Source organism: Orbicella franksi, chromosome 7 (assembly GCF_964199315.1).
Source record: "Orbicella franksi chromosome 7, jaOrbFran1.1, whole genome shotgun sequence".
NCBI classification, from domain to species: domain Eukaryota; kingdom Metazoa; phylum Cnidaria; class Anthozoa; order Scleractinia; family Merulinidae; genus Orbicella; species Orbicella franksi.
In genome coordinates, this window is record NC_138151.1 from 14,293,305 (window position 1) to 14,314,712 (window position 21,408).

Sequence of the window (21,408 nt, forward strand, 5' to 3'; positions counted from 1 at the left end):
AAAGTCTATAGAGCTGTATTTGACGTCAATAAACTTACCCCTGTTTCTTTTATACCTGGGGGGTACTCCCGGCTTTATACGGGCTACATACATACATACATACTTTATTTGCAACTCCCCAAAGGGGCTTTTCAGTTACAAAAGGAATAAAAAAGATAAAAATACGTCAATTAAAATGAATAAACAAACTGGGAAAGGAGTCTAAAATTAATCACAGTATTCAAGATTTAAAAATTTACAAGGTTTAAAATTGAATATTAAGAATTTACATTATTAACATTTAAAATATGTTTGGTGAAGTGTCCCTTAAAAGCTTTCACAGAAGGTAAACTTTTCAAATCATCACTCAGCTCATTCCAGATTTTTGCTCCGCGATATGCAAATGAGCTTTGTCCGGTAGCCAGTCGGCAACGTGGAATGTTTAAGTCATTACTCTGTCTGGTGTTTCTTGTAGCGATTTGAGATCGGAAAATGAATTTATTAATCAAGTAGTCTGGAACAAGATTATGAATACATTTGAAAGTCATCACAGCGTCATTTATGTAGAGTCTATCGCTGACCTGCAGCCAATTCTAGGATTTGATGGCTTGTGAGATATGGTCGTACTTCCGCAGTCCCAATACAATACGTGCAGCAAAATTTTGCACCAACTGTAATTTCTCGATGTTAGACTTGCTTGTGTTCGACCAGACTGTAGAACAGTAAAACAGCTTACTGAAGATAAAAGAATCCATAAGTAGAAGCAATGTCTTCTTATCCAATAAATTCTTTATCCTGTTTATTTCTATCAGTTTGTGCATGCAGTTAGTAGCTGTTTTTGTAACGTGATCGCTGTAAGTTAAAGATTGATCAAGATAAAGACCAAGGTCTTTGGCGACAATGACGGGATTGATTTCTTTTCCAAGCATTAAGACAGGTACTGCAGGCAATTGGCGGAGAAGTTGCGGCACGCCAATAAACAGAATTATATAGGTATGTGCAGTCCCAAAGTGTATGGTTTTTCAGCCATTTTGGTCATAAATAGGGGATCGATTTCAGCCATTTCAGTCTTAAACAGGGTATGGTTTTTGCACTCTGGTCTTGAATTCCGTATGTTTCTTAGAACGAGAAGCTACTTTTTCATCACTATCGATAAGACAATCAACAAAAGCCCTTTACAATGCCTTTAACATCGGTCTGAACTAGGTAACAAGCTATAAAACAGGTCTGAAACAGGATATTGATCTGAGGGTCAGGTCTTAAATAGGGTATCAAAATTTTGGTCAGATATATCATAAATAGGGTAGGGAAAATCACAGATTTTGGTCTTAAATGGGATAAGGGTTTTGGGACTGCGGGCCGCACACCTCCCCTCGGTTTTTCTGAGAGTATTCCCCTCCCCCCGGGTAATTTATATTGTTCCACAATAAATATGTAGTATACTACTATATTCTCTATATTTTGATAGTGGGACCTGTTTCACTTCATTAAATACATCACTGTTTAAACCGGTGAAAAATCTAAGAAACTGTTGTCGATGCAAACATGTTCATTTTATGATGGTGGCCTCTCCCTTCGTGCTCAGGCTCAAAGTTTCGCCCGGCTTGACTGAGAGCTTAAATGTCCCTTCTTTGGTATCCGACGTCAATTGTAGGTTATTAAATCAAGTGCTGTTTTGATGATGTCAAACGTTTTCAAGTGTTCTTGTCATGTTCTGTCTATTATCAACAGTCGACCTTCAGACTTTTAACAAGATAACACACTTATGTGAGGAATTTTTGTTAAGTCATGCACAGTTTATATACGTCTTTACTGAATGCAACTGAATTTTAAGTGCGAGAAACACATGCGTTTACTTATTCCGCGGAAAGTACTTTTCTACGTTTTTACCCTAACCGATTCGTTTCGACACGTTGGCAGGTCTTGTCCAGGGGCCAGTTTCTCGAAGGTTCCGAAAAGTTTTCGCACCCGGAAAGCCATAAAAAATCTCGAACCTTATGACTATAGAACTGTTTTATTCACATATTCTTAATATGAACAGAGGTTCCCTGCACACAAGAAGTTTCAGGCGTATACACTTATCCGTTTTAAGATACAGACGAACTGAAAATGTCTTTACGAGCCCGAAAAGTTTCCGGAGCTTTCGAGAAACGGACCCCAGATCCGAAAGGACATTAAGGCCTGGGTTAAAGACTTTTACTTGCAAAAATAATTTATTAGTTATATTTCTAAAGTCATAAATGGTTATGGGGCCGAATTTAGCACACAGTTAGGTTTTAACGTCCTGAACATTTTAAAGTAGAATTGGTACTTCTGAAAGGTCACGTGACATTCACGTGACGTTTAGCGGAAAATAGCAATTATTTGAGGAATTGGCAGCGATTTTTAGTGATATTATCCCCCCAAAACGCGTTTTAGATGCAGGTCAATTATTTCCATCCTCTCACGTTTTGAATGACAGTCCCTCTTTTCGCAGAAAAATTTTCTAGGGTCGAAGACCGTGTTTTTTCAACAAAATTCGACTTTTGATCGTTTATATCTTCAAAAATGAAATCAGCAAGATCATTCCAAACTTAGCAAGATAGATAATTAAATTTGCATCGAAACGCTCATTTATTGATCAATAGCATTGAAATTCCAAAACAAAGAGCTAAAAAGAACGGAATTCGATGGTGCATTTTGCAAAAAATTCCAACTTCTAGTCGATAGATTTCATTCATTTTTTCGCTTAACGTAGAAAATCGATAGAGAAAATGATCCATAAAACGAAAATAGGGGTCACTGAACGTCCAAGATCGTTAAAACCAGGAAAAGTTATAGCAATGGCAATCTGCCCTATCATTGTTCATTTCACTACTTAGCGCGTACACTCATGCATGACGTGGCGTGTGAATTTGCGTGCGCAGTAAGGATGTGCAGAAACAATTAGCGCGAACAAGAACGAACGCCCTTAAGGACGGTGCCTACTAATTGCAAAGGTTTTTGCACCAGGTTAAGACCACGCGGAAAAAGTAGATCTTTGCAAGGGCTATTGGATTCTACAAAGAAAATGGGGGTAGCCACACATTTTTTCGAGATAAGTAGCCTTGAATCTCAACAAAAATGCTGACATCAACATTTTCTTGTAAAAAGAAGGAAAGGATATTTCTTCATAGATTTCCATAGAATTCGCCTTTACATACAGAAAAGCAAACACATTTAAAAAGATCTTTAAACTCCATGGCAAATGGTAACAAAAAAAAGAAACATATTTGATATGTTTTTAATAACAAAATCATTGCAAAAGCGCTTTTAGCGTATCTGACAGCCTTCCTCTGGTTCAGCTAAAATACAGTCTAAATACCTTTTGCTCACAACCAGAAACTAATCACGTGTTGAACAGACTTGCCACTTCCATTTCATAACATAAAATTTAGGGGTAACCACGAGTTTTTTAAAGTTATTGATCTTTTTTGAAAACTTTTACGGTGCCCGTTACATTTTTTTCCTGTCACCTCACTAGTAGGTAAGACATTTGCATATCTCGCACTTGTTTTGCACGCGCACTACGCCATCTGCAGGTACATGTTTACAGTTGGAGTTCAGAATAATTTTCGACAGATAACAGCTAGGTTTTCAGCTGGAAGACGTCAACAGTTAGTGGTTAGCGATATGCTGCTATTCTGGTGTTCCTGGTTTAAGCACAGGTTCATTAAACTTGATTTGGTCACAGTAGGAAAATTTTGCTTTCATTTCAGTCGTGTACGTGATAGCGCAGTTGATTGCGTCAAATGTCAGCTCCAGCGCGCGCGTGTAGCTAAACCATGGCTTGCGTGATGCGTAGAACGTGTGCCCACCAACAAAAGTAGGCACCCTTCCTATAAGCGCGAGTTAGAAAAGGAAACTTAGTTATTTTCTCTTAAAGTTTTCCCTGTAGAGATTTACCAGTATGGGTACTGTCGAAATAAGTCTTATTTCATACCTTGCCACATCTTGGAAATGATATTGCCTGACATTTTGAATTGATAAAAAGTCAAGGTTGTTCAGACGGTTTTTCCAATATTCTGTAATTTGTCATTCTTCTAAATATATTAGATTAGCTCTGACAGATTTAACAAAAATAGGGTATTTTGTAACGGAGCTCCGGCGGCCCGAAGGGCCGCCAAGCGGAGCCCCATACCCATATAGGAAAAAAAAGGAAACCCATGAGTTGATTTTCTCATGGTTAACATGGCTAGCGGTATTGCTCGTGGGTGCGTACTGACGACGGCGACGACGGAGTCGCGCAACATAGCGGCCATACTCTAAATAACAGGTTGACAGAGACATGCAGCATTGGTTTACCGTCTACTTCTTTGATATTGGACATCCATGTTATGAACAATTATTATCAATACGCACGGCCAAATGACAAACTGCCCTCTGTAAAAAGCGTCATTTTGCGGGCCAAACGGGAAATGCGCGGGCTGAAAATGCATTTGCCGCCCTGATTCTGATTGGCTGCAGAGATGTCAAAGAACTTCGCTCAGCCAATGAGATCCTGAGGACACCATTTCAACGCTAGAGTTGGCGCAAATTTTTGTGAATTACTTTGCACTTGCTCACTTTGTAGTTCTGTATACAGGCGGCCCAGACGTTGTATACGATTAATACGTGACATTATGCTGTTGCCGATTGCGTGACAATTTTAGCCGTTTATAAGACAATGTATGAGAATGCGTCGAAAATTACTCTAAATGCAACGTGTAGAAAATAATTTGAATAAAATGGCTTACGCTATGTTTGCATTGCGTTATTTTGATGTCTCTGGGTTCCTGGAGGTGGTTTAGAGCCATTTAGGCGAGTTTTACTTTCTGGCGGTTTGTTTCCCCTAAAGAGAAACGAAAGGCGGGCGACCCACTGGCCCGACGGCCCGCACTCAAAGTTCCGTAAATTCCACAAAAATGGTCTAATCTCGTCAAAATTGCCTCATGGCAGCCGTCGATAACTCTTCTTCCCATTCGCTTTCTCCCAAGGTTTCAAAGTTTATCTTAACCGCCCGAGAATCGCTCGTTTTTCAGCTCTTGCTTTCCATTTCGGCTCCCTTTCGATCCGTAACCGATTATCTTGGCCACAGGATTTGAATTTCTAGCTTAACGACCTCGCCATCGTGACAAAGTCGTCCCCATTGTAGCAACAACTTTTCATACCATAGTTTCATGCTGCATCTCTTTTAAACATTTTTTTCTTATTAATTTAAATGAATTTGCACAATTTGGCTTTGTGTATTGATAATAAAGATAACCAAATGACTTTTGTCGGGCATGTAGTTTATTTGTGTCCCTCGTAGCATCATTTGCGCCCAAGCGGAGCGAGGGCGCAAATGATGATACTCGGGCCACAAATAAACTATATGCCCTCCAAGAGTCATGTGATTGTCCTGTTGACACCTGTCAAAACAAGGTATCCGCTGACCAGTATCACTTGACCATACAGCGGGCTCAAGTTTACAGCTCATCGAGGTCACAAGTTTTTTGAAGTTGACCGCTGACCAAGTGCTGGTTTTCGGTAAGATCGCGGGCTCATGTCCGGTTAACTTGTTGAAAATACATAATACATACATACATACATACATACATACATACATACATACATACATACTTTACATGACTACAAACTACAAACGTGAATGCAAAGGTGCAATGCAGGAGTTTTAAATCGTTCTTGATTTGTAACACGTACCGACCACCGCAAACACCAACCACTTGCTTTGAATCTCTTTCCAACAGCTTCACAGACGCATTACTCCTAGACTTGGATATTTTTGAAAACAGGGCAGGATTGTTCGGAAGCCGTTTAACGCTAACCCAGGATTAAAAGTTAACCGAATTATAACTTTTTCTTCTATGCAAATGTTTTTTGCTGCTTTGTTTTGTGTATATGGTGATTATTAAAACTCAGAACATAGGGCCAAACAATATACAGAAAACCTCACCGCAAAGTTACAAAACTCAAATCAAACTTCTACCTTTTCCTGGGTTAGCTTAATCGGGCTCTGAACAACCCGGCCCAGGAGCTACGCTTTTAGGCTGGCCTAAATCTATATACTAGGAATTGCATGTGGCTACAACTGAGCCAAATTTAAAAAAAATTCACCGAAGGAAACGCGAGAAAATTCACTATCAGTTTTGCTTTTTGTGCTCATGTTGACGTCATAAAAATCGAAAACACTAGCGTTTTCCTTTGAGCGATTGCAGATTACTTGAGCTTTCGTCCTATGCGCGCGTGCAATCGTAAAACTATAGGGAGCTACCTTAAGGTGAATCCAGTTCAAAGTTTGAACAAAAATCTATTGGCAGTTTTATTTCAGGGGAATTACCTTAAGGACGTTCGCGCTAATTGTTTCTGCGCATCCTTACGCACGAAATTCACACGCCACGTCATGCATCGAGCGCGCGCGCTAAGTAGTAAAGTGAACAATAATAGAACAAATGCCCCCTGCTACAACTTTGCGTGGATTTAACGATCTTAGACGTTCGGTGACCCCTGTTTTTCGTTTGATGGGCCATTTTCTCTATCGATTTTCTACGTTTTGCGAAAAAATGAAGAAAATCTATCGGGTAGAAGTTTGAAATTCTTGCAAAACGCACCATCGAATTCCGTTCATTTGACCTCTTCGTTTAGCTGCGCCTCAGTTTCAAATGCCTCTTGAAGGGTTAAGGTTTGTGAAAATGATGGCAATATTTGGAATTATTAACGCCACAGATTCACTCATACAAAATATTATTAAGATAGTTTGCCTTTGTTGACTTATCTTTGATATTTTAACCTAAAAATCCCGGAGACCATGCTGAATTACGCGCACCAATTTATCAAAATCAGACTAGTTTTCCACACGCTTCATCTCTGAAACGAAGTCGGTGACCCCCAATTTTTATTTCATTTCTGAAACAAGTATATCATAATCCGTCCGCAGTAGAAATTTCAAAAAAATCTATCCAGTGGAAAATTTTCGCGCGAATGTCCTTAAGGTAATTCCATCGAAAAAGAAATCACAACAGATTTTCATTCAAACTTTACCTGTTGGCTGCTTATATCAGGAGAACTTAAAATTTGAAATAAAAAAGGGGGGTCCCCATATTCGTTTAGGAGCAGGAGGACCTTTAATAAACTCTTTAATTCCTGAAATTATCTGCTTTGAGAAAGGTTTATATTTGGACCATTCACCTTACGCTTTAACGGAGCAGAAAAATAGGGAGAAAGTTAAGCGAGAAATACAACAATGGATGCGTTACATCAATGTTAAGGCGCAATTTTACGTACGTTTCATTATAAAGGCACTCGTATTTAGTCGACAGGGATACAATATGTTCCAAGCACGCAGTGTTCTGGGGCCACATACAATGTTTTACGAGTGCTAGCTATGCTTTCATTTTCCGTAATATATATTTTTTTTACTCTGCAATAGAAATTGGTCCATATTTACTGTATGGAAAGAAGGTGATCTCTGCATTCAAACTAAATTTAAAAAAATTGTTAGGTCCCGGTACTCGTTTCCGAGGAAAAAACGATGATTTGTCTCTCGGAAGCCAAGCGGTTTAGAAAAAGCTACCAATTTATTTATGTTTTGTACGTGCACGCGCTCGTGAGCGCGCGCTGATGACGCAAAAATCGTGCGCAGTAGGGATGCGCAATACAGTTCTGCATGAGGAATGACCTAAAGCTGGCTCAAAAGAGTTTCCAGCACTTAGATTTTGATGGGTCGTTATAACCACTCTTTATCACTTGATGCTACAATCATGGTATCAAAAACACTACCTAATCATTGGTGAACACGTTGTTATCATTTTCGTGACACAATAGGCTACCATAGCAACAGTATGACCGCCTAAAAACACCCTTAATTACAGCTTTAGGGGCTCATAATTCAAGAACGGCACGGTGAAATCTTTTATATTATCAATTTTTGATAAGCATGGTAAGACGCAAATTTTGGCAAAGTTTAAAAAAATTCTGTAGGTAGGGTTCAGAGCCACCTTAAATACTCGAAAATTTATACGCCACGTCATACATGAGAGCGCGCGCTAAGTAATAAAATAAACAATGATGACCATTGTGTGAGGAGAGAAAATTAGATGATTAAGTACGTTTTACATATTCGCTTTCGCTATGAGAAAATATAGAAATCCAACATAGATATATTTGTTTTAGTTCGTTTTTGCGTTTCTGAGTTACAGGTTACTGTTCCAGTTCATTGACCGTACCAAACACCTGCTGTTTTGTGTAAGATCATAACTGTAGTCAGAACCGAACTGTAATTACTACCTGCGATAGTCTGTTGTTAAACTGTTATCTACCTGTGTTGTTTTGAAAGTTATTAATCTTGTAAACGTCGAATTCCGTTATAGCCAATCGAGCTTTCTGAGATGTACTAGATAATGTTTAGTTAAGAATTTTTAATAGCTTTACCTGATCCTTTAGAATTGTGCTTTCGGCTTAAATAGTCGTACCTTGTAAAATATTCTTTGGTTACATTCTGGTTATGTTCGGGTACGTTGCGAGTACCTTAGTGGATTAAACTCTACTGTTGGACCCAAGAACTGTGTATTCTCTGTCTTCCCGTTGGATTGTTTTGCTGTAACAGATCCCGAGTCCTCTAGGAGTCTGACAAACTCCGTCGCTGTAAGCGTGTTTCCCTCTGGATTGTTGTAACAAGGATAACAACTTGAGCGGCCCAAAAACTTGTTATCACAATTGCTATAGCTTTTCTTGGATTTAACGATCTTGGACGTTCGGTGACCCCTGTTTTTCTTTTGATGGATCATTTTCTCTATCGATTTTTTACGTTTAGCGAAAAAATAAAGAAAATCTGTCGATTAGAAGTTTGAATTTTTTGCAAAATGCACCATCGAATTTCGTTCCTTTTAGCTCTTCGTTCATCTCTGCGACGGTTTCAAATGCCTCTTGAAGGGTTAAGTTCTGTGAAAGCGTTGGTAACATTGGGAACTATTTACGCAATAGACCCACTTCCACAAAGTATGACTCACCTTCGATACTTTTAACTATAAACTCCTGTAGACCATGCTGAATTACGAGCACCAAGTTTTCAAAATCAGGGTAGTTTTCCACACGCTTTATCTCTGAAACGAAGTCGGTGACCCCCAATTTTTTCTTTTTTGCATTTCTGACACAAGTAACTCATTATCTGATTGCAGTAAAAATTTTAAAAGAAATCTATCGACTGGAAATTTTCGCGCGAACGTCCTTAATGTAGATCCTTCCCTTTTATTTTAGTTAAAATATTGAACTTTTGTAATCGTTGTGTTTCAATCAGTTGGTACACGACCCACAACCCGAAGACTTTGACATGCATGTGACATGCATGTTTAAACAAACGGTTCTATGTGTGTGTATATGTTGCTAGAATGTGCGCAGGGACTTTTCATATTCATTCAACCACTATAGACCTTGTTTTTTGTTTCATGTCGCCATCTTTTAGTGATGTTTAAAAAGCGCTATTCTTGTCTGGATCTCCAATCATCGCTTTCAACATCGCTTGCAACATTAGCCGAGCAACTCACAGTATTAACCCAGGGATTTTAATTTTAACACAATTTTCGTTTTGGTAATCACTCGCGAAATCTCTTTAGAGAACGTGATTAACCCTATAAACTGCAGCTATGTAACAAAACACTAAATGTTTTCCCTCGAATCTGGATGTTGCTCTCAACTTCGTCAGTCAAGAAACATCGAGATAACTAAGTATTTCCCTCGGGACCAGTAATTCTAAACTAACACTTAAAAGTGTTTTGTTTATCACCTGCCATATATCAAAAATATCGCTTATCATCCAATGCAAGATAGTTGGCAGGAATTAGTAGGAAAAGGTTTATTTTTTCTTGTCGCTTAAACATGGCACACCATTGAGACAGCTGGTTATCAAACAACGATGAATAAAACGGGGATCCCAAAAAAATTTTTTTTTTTTTAATTCTTATCAAAATTATACGCATTTTATTTGTGTTCCCCGGCTTATGGATGACCTATGGGAGTGTGCAGTATTTTCAAAATGAAATGAATCGATTGTTCGAAGGAGCTAGGAAAATTGACTGTTAAATATGTAGATTATATTGTTAAATTCTGAATGTAGAACTGGGTAAACCTTTCGGCTTATCGGAGACAAGTCTTTTACGCTCAGTTCGTGACCAGATGCCTTTTTTTTAATCAAAGCTGACTTGATAAATATATAACAGCAGGGGCGTAACCAGGATTTTTCAAGGGGGGGGTCACACTGTGTCAAAGTGAGGGTACTCACCAGATTGTCATGGTCGTTTTCGCCACCTATTGTAAGTTGTTTAAAAAAAGGCTTACAAAAGGGCAGGTAACTGGCACCCCAGGAACAGCCTCCTCCCCCCACCCCTAGCTACGGCCCTAAAGAGACAGTGTCGTTTTAACTGGGACTATTTAATTAGCATTTCAAAGATGATAAAAGCAGTTCCTGTCAAACTTTAGAAACGTTGTATTAGGCAATTCAAAAACCAATGGAATAAAAAAATGGAATAAAAAAAAATCATTCAGTAGGCATTTCAGACAGTACTGGTTTAGCAATGAAGTGTAAATCTGCGTTGAAACTTTTCTTGTTCCAAGCCATCGTTGTTTTCTTCGCTAAAGTAAACGCTGACCCCACATTTTCCCGTTCATCATATTTCACAACGCGAGAAAATAAGCAGCTCAAGGGATACGTTGTCAAACGGTTTGATTCTCTCAGTTTGTTATCGTGCGGCCAACAATGTATGAGAAACGCTTGGTGTACTTTTACAAACTACAAGATGTCATCCAAGAAGGACGGCAAATTAAAGGAACTTGTGAACTGAACAAGCACGACACCTCCTTCGTTGAGTTGTTGTTCAGAAAGGAGTCACTTTTTCAATGCTCCTGAAGGTAAACAGAATTTCATGAACAAGATAAAAATATCATCATTTCATTTTTTCATCGTTTTGACGAAGACAATTCAGCTGAATCATGCCAACCATGATAGCGATTTGAACGAATTGAAAATCGAGGCGACCAAAAAGTCAAAGTTAAAGCTAAGTGAAAATGGTGCCCTTAGCTAAAATTAGTGATTTGCTCATAATTATGCAATACTGGCCTTTATTAAAGATTTTTCTTGTTTCGTTCATCAAAATAAATAACATGAGAAACAAATATGAATTAACGAAGTTTCAATCATCACTGACTATTAAAGTACATGGAAATGTAATTTGAAATGAAATTGCAATTTAGTTTTTGGATCTGTTTTCTCAACGTGTTGAGTTTATCAATTTTATTCAGGGATGTTTGAAGAAGTTTCAGGCATATACACCTCTCTGTCTCGATTAACTAAAAATGGCTTTGCGGGCCTGAAAAGTTTCCGGGACTATCGAGAAACGGGCCCTAGCCCCGATATCTTGGTAATCGGGATGAAAATTTTCGCATATGAACACCCCAGCCCGGATTACCGAGACGAAACTTTTTTGACAAAATAGCTTTGCTTTCACAACATATCGGCTAAAATAACATAATGTTTGCCTTACATGTATTACCACTTCAAAAGTATGCGAATTATCTCTAAAATTGAAAGTTAAGTTATTAGAGTCCACAAAGCTACGATAGTCGCGAACGATACAAGTTTATGTTCCACTTTGGTTTTGTTCCTTGAATTTCATCCCGGTCGATCGGGTTGAAATTTCCCATATGAACAGACAACAAAATTCGTTCCGGTAACCGAGCCAGCCCGGAAACCGTAGACCGTTCTCACTCCTCCATTTTCTCGTACTTTTATTCGATCCATGAACGCGCGGATAGACTACTCAGCCAAATTCAAACCGTAGTAAAACCAAAACCAAAACCAAAGTAATTGTCTAATTACTTTCGACGCTCAAATGAGCACCGCTTTAGCTGGAGTTTATAGAGAATTGTGAAAAGACAAGAAGTCAAAGTAATCTCTCAAGTGGTAACTGGAATTTGCCACGTGACTACAATTCAGCCAATAAGAGCGCACGTTAGATTCAACTAAACCCTAGCTATAAAACAATTTTTTTAGTGAGCATTGAAAACAATGAAGACTCCATTATTTCAAAAAAAAGGAGGGCTAAAATTTCACGAAAACCGTGCAAAACTGGCCGTTAAAATTGTAATTTCGCAAATACATCTTGAGGCAAGTACAAAGCAAGTTCTCCTCCATTCCTAGAAATAAAGTTTTGGTGTTCATAACAGTTGTTATCAAATTAAATTTTTGCGAACATTTTTTTTTATTATCACAATAATGTGCGAAAGGGATAACCGCAGAAATTGAACAGACCCATGCGAAAAGAAAAGACATTTTGGAGTCGATGTCGCCGGTGACACTGAGTTTTTAGCAGTTCTCTTTTGTTGAAAAGACAGGTTTGCCAGATTCTGAACAAGGAAATTTGGCAAAAGTTGCTTTGATGGTTTTTGTGTTTATTTTTTAGGACAATGGACTTTTTCAAGCAAACACTTGCTGTAGGCCAACTTGTCAAGACAAATTAAACTAAAACTTTTGGTCCATAGGATTATGCCATCTGCTTTTGACTTATTTGTTACCTACCGGATCTCTTGTTAAGAAATGCTCACACTCATCGTCAGTCCTAATGTAAATTAAGCCGCCCCGGATTCATTATTTTCCTTTCATCACAGTCTTGAAGAACAATAGCCCTGCTTGTTGAAATATTGACCAATAAGTACAACTCGGCAAGTTTGCATTCTGTGCTAACCTTGCAATAAATTTGGTGTAATTTAATAATAATAATAATAATAATAATAATAATAATAATCGAATATTTCCTCAGGATAACCCTTCAGTACATAGTACTGTTATCAACGGGGTCCTGCTAAGAATTAAAAACTAATAAACAAGAATTATTAAGATATATAAAATAAGATACATATTAAAAACCGTTAAAAATACAATAGAAATTACAAGTAATAATCGTCTAAGGCTTTCCTAAATAAAACTCTAGAATTAATGTTTCTTAAACTTAAAGGCAATAAATTAAAAATCGAGGCACCTAAAAAATAAAAGCTACGGCGCGCAAAATCCAGTCTGACTTTTGGTAGTTTTGCAGTTTTCCCATTGTTTCTAGTGTTTAAAGCGTTATGATGTAATCGGTGAAAATAGTCTTTAAATGGAAAGCATGCAGTTCCATTAAGGCAGTCAAATACAAGGCAGCACGCTCTTTTTTGTAAAAAGTTATCAACAGTTAGAAATCGAAGATCACAGTTCTGCGAACTGCATTTTGGGGAAATGATTTCGAGGCTTCGGGTCTCAATGGAGCGGATCATGCGTTTGCGGGACTCTGACCATCCAAGACTAGTATAGCCGCAATACGTAAATATTGGCATAATCATCGATTGGTAAATTTGTTGGGCAGTAAAAGTATCAATACTGGAACGGATGCGCCGTAGGAGGTTCACTCTTCCTGCTGCCTTCTTGTAAATTTTTTGAAAATGAGTTTCAAAATTAAGTGTCGGGTCCAGATGCACGCCGAGGTACTTATAACATGTAGTGGTGTTGATGGGAAAACCGTTGACTGAGAGCTTGACTTGACAGCCTTGAAACAGATTCAACCGCTTACCGGTACCAAACAGCATCACCTCAGATTTTCCTTTCTTCAGATTAAAAATAAGTTCATTATCACGAAACCAGTTAGAGAGATTATCTAAGTCCTGTGAAAGGCTGCTTTGTATCGCATCGATGTCACTTGAGGATGTAAAAATCACCGTATCGTCAGCGTAAGTGATAATCTTACAATGACGAAGCGGACTATGCACATCATTAAAGAAAATGAGAAAAAGGAGGGGCCCAAGAATATTTCCTTGAGGAACTCCAGTGTTAATTGGATTTGGTTCAGAAAGCACACCGTTAAATTGAACGATCTGCTTGCGATGGAATAAATAATCAGTAAACCACTGAAATTCCATATCATATACGCCATAACGGGACAGTTTACTCAATAAAACGGAATGACTGATGGTATCGAATGCCTTTGATAAGTCAATAAAAACTGCTCCTGTTGCCTTTCCACTGTCGGCCTCCTTTCTGATGAGATCAGTGAAGTAAGTAACAGCTAGTTCCGTTGAGCGGTTCGGACGGAAACCAAATTGGTACTCAAAAAGTAGATTATGACGCTCTAGATGAGCCATCAGCTACTTGTAGACTATCCTTTCCAAGATCTTTGACAAAGTAGGGAGAATTGAGATAGGCCTGTAATTGTCAATCTCAGCCAGAGACCCTGATTTGTATAGGGGGATCACCTTTGCCACTTTCCACTCACTAGGCACAACTCCAGTTTTAAGAGATAAATTGATGATAAATGTCAAAGGCGTGGTTAAAACATAGGCAGCGTCTTTGAGCAGTCCCGGGGGGGAAATTATCCAGTCCAGACGCTTTTTTCCGCTTAAGATTTTTTAGCTCTTTAAGAATGTCTGATTCTTTCACAGCTTTAAAAGTAAACTGACTTTCCGTGAATTGCTTGGGAAGATTTTCTTCAGCAGGTTTGCTCCAGACAAAGTCACGGAGTAAGATTGATTTCCTTTTCAGACATCTGGCAATGGAACTGAAATATTCGCAGAAGCTATTTGCAATGAAGCTTTTGTCAGTTGACTTCGATCCATTTATCACAAACGCCGAACCTTGATCAGAAGGTGATTTGGTAGGATAGAGTTTCTTGATGGCTGCCCAAAATTTATCAGGAGAGTCAGCACAACCTTTAAGGAGATCGCGATGATATCTGCTTTTACATTTTTTAACAAGGCCAGAGACTCTGTTGCGTTGCCGTTTATAAGAAGACCAATCGTTTTCTTGATTAGTACGGCGGGCTTTCCTGAGCAAACCATCCCTGAGATTCATCTCTTTTTTGACATCCGGAGTCAGCCAAGGACACAGTCGGCCTTTGACCTTCTTCAAGATTAGGAGAGCGTGCTTGTCGATACACTGTTGCAGTATGTCACGAAAAGAGGCCCATGCCTCACTTATGCTGACAGATGAATAAACCTCTTCAAAATTCGCAGAATTTAGCTCTTCGCAAAATAGCTTAGGGTCATAGTTAGCAAAATTTCGGCAAGTAATGATTCGCGGATTGAACTTAGCATTGTTTAGCTTGCGAGCACATCCAATGAGCTCATGATCACTCAGGCCAGCTGGAATTACTTTCACCGAAGAGATGTTATGTGGTACGTTGCTGCAAATAACATCAATTAGGGTCTTGGACTCACGCGTAATTCTCGTGGGGGTGGTAATGAGTTGTTTCAGACCAAAATAGGTGAGAATGGATTTCATTTCTTTGTGATCTGAGGACACCAAAAAATTAAATTAACTTGTCAAATTTGCTTAGATACAAGTTTTATTAAAACTTTTTTTCTGGCATGCCATTTTCTTGTCATTTCAACAGCTTTCATCACATCGACAATGTATTAAGAGATTTACAATATTAATTACGTCCCGGACCAAGGTGATATGAAAAGATGGCCACAACTGAAAGATATCAACTAACCTTACATTGATGTAATATTTCTCAAACTCATTAATTACAATTCAGCAAGTTTAGACAAACGAAGGGATGACCGTGACGGTGTTTGGATGCCTGATCTTAATTAGCATAGATTTTTACGCTTTTATATCTCCATTTTTCACGGTCTTTCGTATTTGATGTAATATATCAAACACTCAAGACAGTATTTGACCACATTTCCAAACACCTCGAAGTTCGTCAAAAATAGTCCGCTGCGCGTCGTATTTTCAACTCTCTTCTCGGTGTTTGGAAACGTGGTCAAACACGGTCTTTCGTGTTTGATATATTACAACAAATACGAAAGACCGCGTTTGACCACATTTCCAAACACCGAGAAGAGAGTTGAAAATACGACGCGCAGCGGAGTATTTTTTACGAACTTCGGGGTGTCTGGAAATGTTGTCAAACACTGTCTTGAGTGTTTGATATTTTTTCTAAATCGAAACCAAACCTAAGGCGAAAATGGGGAAATAAAATGGTAAATATTCTATGCTAATTAAGGTCAGATATCCAAAAATCACGGTGACGCTACTATGTAGAATAGAAAAGAAAAACGGAACCAACGATAAAAAATTAATTTCCACCAAAGCAAGAAAAATATTTACAATAAACCTTTTCATTTTTTACCCTAAGGTCAAGATGGCCGCCTCAATTGGACTTAAACATTTCTACAAACCCACATTTTCGTATGGGGTTATGGTTTTCTATACAGCTCTCTACCCTATACTCTTTGAAATAATTATTTCTGGTGTATGCCATTACGAAAGATTTTCTGAATGGCACCCTTGAAGGTCTACAGTAACTTTAAAAGTCAGTTTCTCTATGTGGAGATATATCGGTTACTTATCATGTTAAAATACTTCTCACTTCCTTCGTTTTTCGTTCATAATAAGCTAGGAGAATATATATATTTATAGCTTGTGTCACAAACAAAGTGCATGTAATATTAAAACAATCATAAAACACATCACTTTTGGATCTGTATTCGCAGTGTTTTATTTTTATTTCATGATTAATTTGATTCACTCGCATGTTTGATCACCAGCTGTCCCAAAGGAGGTTCATGTTTACAAATAAAAAATAAACCTTTTAATGCCTGCCAAACACCTTCGATTCGTTAATGAACACGATTTTTGAAAACGTGGTAGTATACATTTTTTGTGCCCAAACCGAAGTTTTTTTTTTTTTTTACAAATTGCCTTAAAACTGCACGGTTAAATTATTTTGATATATGTTCCCACGAACAAATTCTCCAGTCCTAAATATAAAAAATACTGTAAAAACTAGAACAACATTTTTATCGTCTGTCACAGCCACTGTTACATTTTCCCACCGTTCACGGGCTTAAATGTTTGCGCCGAACCTTTCCGAAAAAGATTCAAACGCGAGGGCGCGAAAAGTGAACAAACTTACGCGAAAATAAAATTCATTTGGGCAAATGTCGTGACATGGAGTTTTTCCTCGACACAGATGAACTTCAGCATAGACTAGCCCCAACCTGAAAGACTCTTGTGTTAACGTTGTTTTAGCTTTATCCGTTTCTTTGCCTCACTTCATTTCTCGTTGACTCTCACCCAATTTCATCAAAATAAGACTAGACTTCTCCTTAACAACGAAGATTCGTTTGGCTTTTGTTTTTTTTTTTTAAATACATATTAAACAACTTTTAAATAACTTTTTATTTCCACTTGTTCCTACGGCCGACATACAAAGTAACACTGAGCTACCCATTGCAACTTGATTCCCTTTGATTCCCTATCAGGGAACAAAGCTAGCGCTGGTGATCAATAAACCCTGAAAAAAATAACAAAATTAAATACTGAGACGAATAACAAAGGGAAGTTTGATGACAAAGAAACACTAGGTCCAAAAAAGGGGAAACAAATTATTTACTTATCTAGTTTATGATTAGCAAAACAAAATAACCAGGTTTTATATTAATGTTATCATAATATACTTCGACCTTCTCTTACTTCAACATAATAGATTGCTCCAGTCGATAAATACACTGTACGTAAACAAGCAGAGAAGTATTAAGTCGAACGGGTCTGCGCTATGAAAAAGTAACAACGCCATTTTAGTGCAAAATCCTTTTTTTTCAGGCTAAGGATCAACGAAAATGAGCGAAAGTGAGAACATTTAACGTATGACAACCAAAACTTGCACTAGATCTTAAAAGTTAGATGTCGACGTGACATTTTAACGACTTGGATTTAAACCTACATTACCTAAAGCAGCATCCTGCTGATCGTGAAAGTTGGCGTTTTCATTGATGAGGGAGATGTCGTGCTTGTTCAGTTCACAAGTTCCTTTGCCGTCCTTCTTGGATGACATCTTGTAGTTTGTAGAAGTACACCAAGCGTTTTTCATACATTGTTGGCCGCACGATAACAAACTGGGAGAATGAAACCGTTTGACAACGTATCCCTTGAGCTGCTTATTTTCCCGCGTTGTGAAGTATGATGAACGGGAAAATGCAGCTGTTTATGGTGCGATCGATCAGCAATGGCGTGTGTAAAGCTTTTTATGTTTTTCCTGTTTCAAATTTCTTTCGTTTTCTCCACAGCAGAAACAGCTGCATTTTCCCGTTCATTATATTTCACAACGCGGGAAAATAAACAGCTTAAGGGATACGGTGTCGAACGGTTTGATTGTCCCAGTTTGTTATCGTGCGGCCAACAATGAGAAACGCTTGGTGTACTTCCACAAACTACAAGATGTCATCCAAGAAGGACGGCAAAGGAACTTGTGAACTGAACAAGCATGACATCTCCCTCATCAGTGAAAACACCAACTTTCATGATCAGCAGGGAGTCATTTTCTTGACGCCGCTTAAGGTAATGTAGGTTTTTTTTTAATTCAAGCCTTTAAAATGTCACGTCTTACGTTTACGATATAGGGCGAATCATCGATGTTACGTTAAATGTTTTAGCTTTCGTATATTTCGTGGTAGAACCTTAACCTGGTAGAAAGAGATTTTGTACTCAAATGGGATTGTTTTATTTTCGTTACTAAGATCTGCTCAACTTAAAGAAGACTTCAGGTTATAAATTACATCTATTATACACATCTTTGCGTTACTGGTTTGAGCACCCCATTATGTTGAAGTATTCAGTAATTAAAACAAGATTATTTAAAACATAGTGAGTCTGCCTTGTTTATATCGCCGGCAAACTAAATAAGTCAAACCAAGCCGTGTAAGGAACTGGCACTTTTGGACCTGGTTTTTCATATCATCAAGCTTCTCTTTCGCATTCGCAGCGTTTTTATCTCGTTAATTTAATTTATTCGGGGATGTTTGAGATACTTCATTGATTTCTAGCTATACTAGTTACAGCAGCAGTCTTGTAGCATTACAGGTCGCTAAGACATACCGAACGCGCTCAAAGCGACACGCGAAATGAAACTTGCGCAAGTCAACCATAATTCAATAGGCCAACGGTACTTCGCAAATACATAATCATGAAATAAAAACGCTGAGGGTCAAAACTGACTAAGTACAGGGAATTTAAAAAAAGGAAAATAAATCAAAAAAAAAAAGTACAACTTGGCTTGTAGATTTGCTTTCTTAACGTATTGATTTTATCAATTTTATTCAGGGATGTTTGATCACCAGCTGTCTCAATGGCGGTTCTTGTTTACACGACCCCGAAAAACAAACCTTTTTCCTCTTCGTGCCACCAGCTTTGGACTGGACACAGATGTGAAGTTAAGAAAGGTAATTATGAGTTCTACTTTATATATCATATACAGTTAATAACACAGCCAACCCCCCACAAACGGTCCCCTTTTTATATTAAATAGTGAAGGTTTTTGGTCGTCCTCCGCTAGAGAACCAGTTTCTTGCAATGGACAGTTGATCCTGGCTGAGGATAATCACTGAAGAAAAAATCAACTGCAGCTATTTCTAATTAACGATAAACTGTCCATATTTGCATAACGTTTATATAAATGCGTAATGAAGAGGTTCACTTTACTCGTAGTCTAAACAAACGGCCAGTAGAAATTGCCCCAACAGAAGGCATCGGAAAGCCTGCGTTTTAATTTTTTTTCTGTAGGTCATATGTCTTTTAGGATCTTGCGATTAGGAATATATGAATTTATTTATGAATTTATTCATGAATTTATTTTATATGAATTTATTCATGAATTTATTTTATATGAATTTATGAAGATTCTTGAAAGGGCAGGGCAATTTAACAGCCCCTGCGTTTTCTTATTTGTAGTTTCATGCCTTATTTCAACAAGCCAATTTCGCCTATATTAAAATTCTAACATGGCGCTTTGTCTCAACCCAGAAGCATATGGTTCTGCTCAACCTTGATGTGACTTTTTGTTTTAGTCTTCCAAGCCTCGGAGCCATGTTAAAATTTTAATATATCGAAATTAATCTGTTCGTTGGCACGAAAGAGCGAGTAAAAACCCGTCTGTATTCGTTATGATAGCTTTAATCTCATCCTGTTTTATATTTCACCTGATTAGAATGTCCGCAAGATTGGGTTCGTTACGGAAATTCTTGTTACCACGTCATCGACACTCCGACCCTCAAATGGAGCGACGCTCGAACGACTTGCCAGAATCGATAGATAAATAGATAGATAGATAGATAGATAGATAGACAGATAGACAGCTAGATAGATAGACAGCTAGATAGATAGACAGATAGACAGATAGACGACTTGCCAGAATCGATAGATAGATAGACAGATAGACAGATAGACAGTAGATAGATAGATAGATAGTTGGTGTCAATTTCCTCCCTTGCAGTCAGAGGCTGAATTGTGGAGGAACCAGAAAGGTGAGATCGGACGTCAGCATATGAAGGCGCACTTTGCAGCCACTTCAGTCCACGTATGATCTCACTTTACCCACCCCAGACCAATGACCGGCACAAGTCAGATAGACCATGACACCGGGTTCTACGTCCCCTACTCTTTTCGAACGGTGTCATGCGTTCTTTAACGTCCCACAAGAACCAGATCAGTGAAGTGCTGTGAGACGGGGCCTACGGTTTATCGTCCTTATCCGAGAAGACTTGAATGTCTAACCATTTGTAGATGTAATTAAGTGTTGTAATTGAGTGTTGGTCCGGTCTGGGGCTCGAACCTTCGACCTCCCGCACAGCAGTCCGGCGCTCTCCCAATTGAGCTAACCAGGCGGAATGACACTCCAGGCAGAATTTGGGAGGAGACCTCGCTTTCATCAAATCACAAGATGAAAACAACTTCGTTCATGACCTAATGAACCAGCAAACAGACCAAGATTGGGTTGCTTGGCTTGGACTTTACAGAAAGGCTAATAATGCGTTTTACTGGATCGATGACATTCCATTAACGGACCAGTATGCTGCATGGGCAAGTGGAGAACCTAACTATTTTTATGTAAATGAAAAGTGTGTCCACATATATAACGTATTAGAAAAACTTGGGGAATTGAATGACCTTAGATGTAATTTGGACGAGGCGTAGAAGAATGTAGCCCCTGTTACACATTTAAGGCGGTCATCATAACTGAGCATTTTGCCGTTTTGTCACGAAAGGATTCCAGGGATACATAAACTCATTTTTCATTAGAATTGTAAAACCCTGGAACATTATCTGTAAATCTCGCCCCTTATGACAAGTTTTCCAGTCTAAGTATGTTTAAGAATGTTCTGCGCGCCACCTTTTACTTTACTGGACACTACTTACAATATTGACATGCCCTGCACCTGGTTCCTCTCCTGCAACTGCCTTTGCCACCGCTCTTAATTTAACCTGACTGATTTTATTTGCACCTTACCGTGCACTATTAGTAATTAATTACATTCATTGTAATTTTATTAAATTTCAGATTTCTTATATCAGGTTTTATTAGATTTTGGTTGCGCATCGCATAGGATACTTATCCCGTTTGCCCAATC

General features: G+C 38.4%; 1 protein-coding gene across 1 annotated transcript; it reads left to right on the forward strand.

Annotated features, from left to right (window-relative positions):
* Positions 1-10,544: 10,544 nt before the first annotated feature.
* LOC145493593 (C-type lectin lectoxin-Lei1-like) lies at positions 10,545-20,974 on the forward strand. The gene is made up of 5 exons (XM_081473082.1): positions 10,545-10,766; positions 18,221-18,343; positions 19,106-19,136; positions 19,989-20,078; positions 20,697-20,974. The coding sequence occupies exons 1-5, from the start codon at positions 10,545-10,547 to the stop codon at positions 20,972-20,974; spliced, it is 744 nt and encodes a 247-aa protein (XP_081329208.1).
* Positions 20,975-21,408: the final 434 nt, after the last annotated feature.

Bases quoted from the DNA above. Each gene is read 5' to 3' on its own strand.
- LOC145493593 (XM_081473082.1), top strand. From the start codon at position 10,545: ATGAAGTGTAAATCTGCGTTGAAACTTTTCTTGTTCCAAGCCATCGTT. The intron at 10,767-18,220 runs ATGTCATCCAAG...TCCACAAACTAC, and splicing joins GTACTTTTACAAACTACAAG to AAGATGTCATCCAAGAAGGA. The intron at 19,137-19,988 runs GTTCTTGTTTAC...TCACCTGATTAG, and splicing joins CACCAGCTGTCTCAATGGCG to AATGTCCGCAAGATTGGGTT.